General features: G+C 35.6%; 1 protein-coding gene across 1 annotated transcript; it reads left to right on the top strand.

Moving 5' to 3' along the window:
• The first annotated feature begins 263 nt into the window (after positions 1 to 263).
• Positions 264 to 1,768, top strand: LOC131995078 (uncharacterized). The gene is made up of 2 exons (XM_059362857.1): positions 264 to 1,205; positions 1,263 to 1,768. The coding sequence occupies exons 1-2, from the start codon at positions 289 to 291 to the stop codon at positions 1,663 to 1,665; spliced, it is 1,320 nt and encodes a 439-aa protein (XP_059218840.1). The 5' UTR covers positions 264 to 288; the 3' UTR covers positions 1,666 to 1,768.
• Positions 1,769 to 2,100: the final 332 nt, after the last annotated feature.

The raw sequence follows: 2,100 nt of genomic DNA, 5'->3' as shown, positions 1-2,100 counted from the left end.
AGAGGCATATCCTTTATGAACTGTGTAGCCAAAATATTTATGGGAGTTCTGAACGAACGCTTGTATAATTGGGTTGAAAAATATGGGATTCTGACTGAGTTTCAAGCAGGATTCCGTAAGAAATATTCAACGGTTGACAACATATATAACCTTTCAACTGTCATTAGTCTAAAGCTGGGGGAAAAAAGAAAAGTTTATGCCTTCTTCGTAGATTTTAAAGCGGCGTTTGACAATATATCCAGGCAAGCACTAATATACAAACTCTTTCAGTTGGGTGTGTCCCACAAAATGGTATCTATGATAGAATCAATCTATAATAAAACGCAATCGGCAGCTTGGGACGGTTATGAATTATCTGAATACTTTGATACTACTAAAGGAGTGAAACAAGGATGCTTACTGTCACCATTACTATTCTCTCTTTATATCAATGACCTGTATGAATACCTTGAAGGCGGAATTTTTGTCGAAAATTTGAACCTACGGCTCCTACTATACGCTGATGACATTGTGTTGCTAGCAGACGACGACCATGTATTACAGAATATGATACACAACCTAGAAATATACTGTAATACCTGGAACCTGGAAGTGAACCTATCAAAATCGGAAATTATGGTTTTCAGGAATGGAGGCAGACTAGCCAAACACGAAAAATGGAAATTTAATGGAAACGTAATTAAAATTACAAATGAATATAAATATTTAGGGGTAATATTCACACCAAAGATGACATTTACTAAACATATCCAAAATCGGAACAACCAAGCAAAAATTGCAATAAACGCAACATGGAAAAACTTTGTAGGCAGAACAGACATAAATATGAACGCAAAATGGAAATTGTTTTTAGCGGTTTGCAGATCCATTCAAACCTACGCTGCCCAAGTTTGGGGGTTCTGTCATTTCGAAGAAGTTGACTCCTTGCAACGTTATTTCTTAAAAAGGATTTTAAAACTACCAGTTTGTACTCCAAACTACGTACTCATGCTAGAAACGGAGGTAGAGGATACACATATATATACCCTGGGACTGCACTTAAAATATATAGGAAAAACTCTGTTTCAGCATTCGGGCGCTAGATTGCCAAACCAGCTATCCAATATTGCATTACGCAGAAATGTCTTCTGGGTAAAAGAACTGAAATCCTTAGCTGCAAGTATGGATATTCAATGGCCTGAAGCATTTCCTTCATCAAGCCTATGGTATGACTTTACCAAGAAACTTATAAACAGCTTAAAACTGAACCTCTATCAAAATAGGATTCACAGAAAAACGGAAAGCCAACAAAGAATATATAAATACCTGGACCCGAACAAAGCCTATCTCTATCTTAATGAGCGATACACATCAGAAAATATTACTTGGATATTTAAAGCTCGCAGTGGAATGATATCCCTGGGTTACAATAACTTTGAAGAGAATGAGTCGGAAAAAATGTGTAAGCTTTGCAACCTAAGAGAAACAGAAACTTTGGACCATTTCCTTGGAATTTGTCCGGTTCTAAGAGAATTTAGATTGGCCGCCTTTAGTAAAGCATCATTGAGCTTCGTAGAAGTACTCCATATACTAGACGGAATTGAAGTGGGAAATTGGGATAAGCTAACAACTTATTTACGAATGGCTTATAATTATCGGCAACTTTTATTAAATGAATATCATTAATTAAAATTTAAAGTTTATGCGACAGACGTTATACACATAGTCGCTAATAAATATTACTTCTTTCTAAGAATAAATGTACATATTTAGAAAATTAATTTTAAGTAACATATCTGCTATGAATCAACTACTACTACTAAAAAAAAAAAAAAAAAAAAAAAAAAAAAAAAATTGAAAATCGCTAGAAAAGTGTATCGAGCTAAAATGCGATTATGTTTAAAAACAACAAGTAAAAAGGCGTTAAATTCGACCGGGCCGAACGTTGGATACCCACCACCTCGGGTATATATGTGAACCGCCTTTCGTCAAAATCCTCTGAAATTTCGGCGCAATCGGACAATAAATGCGCTTTTTATTGCCCCAAACCCTTAAATCGAGAGATCGGTCCATATCGCAGCTATATCCAAATCTGGACCGATTTGAGCCAAATTGAAGAAG

The sequence above is a fragment of the Stomoxys calcitrans genome, chromosome 2, assembly GCF_963082655.1.
Source record: "Stomoxys calcitrans chromosome 2, idStoCalc2.1, whole genome shotgun sequence".
Taxonomy (NCBI): domain Eukaryota; kingdom Metazoa; phylum Arthropoda; class Insecta; order Diptera; family Muscidae; genus Stomoxys; species Stomoxys calcitrans.
Note: the sequence above shows the minus strand (reverse complement) of the source record. Positions and strands in the feature narration are given on the sequence as shown.

Bases quoted from the DNA above. Each gene is read 5' to 3' on its own strand.
- LOC131995078 (XM_059362857.1), top strand. From the start codon at position 289: ATGGTATCTATGATAGAATCAATCTATAATAAAACGCAATCGGCAGCT. The intron at 1,206-1,262 runs GTATGACTTTAC...CTATCAAAATAG, and splicing joins TTTCCTTCATCAAGCCTATG to GATTCACAGAAAAACGGAAA.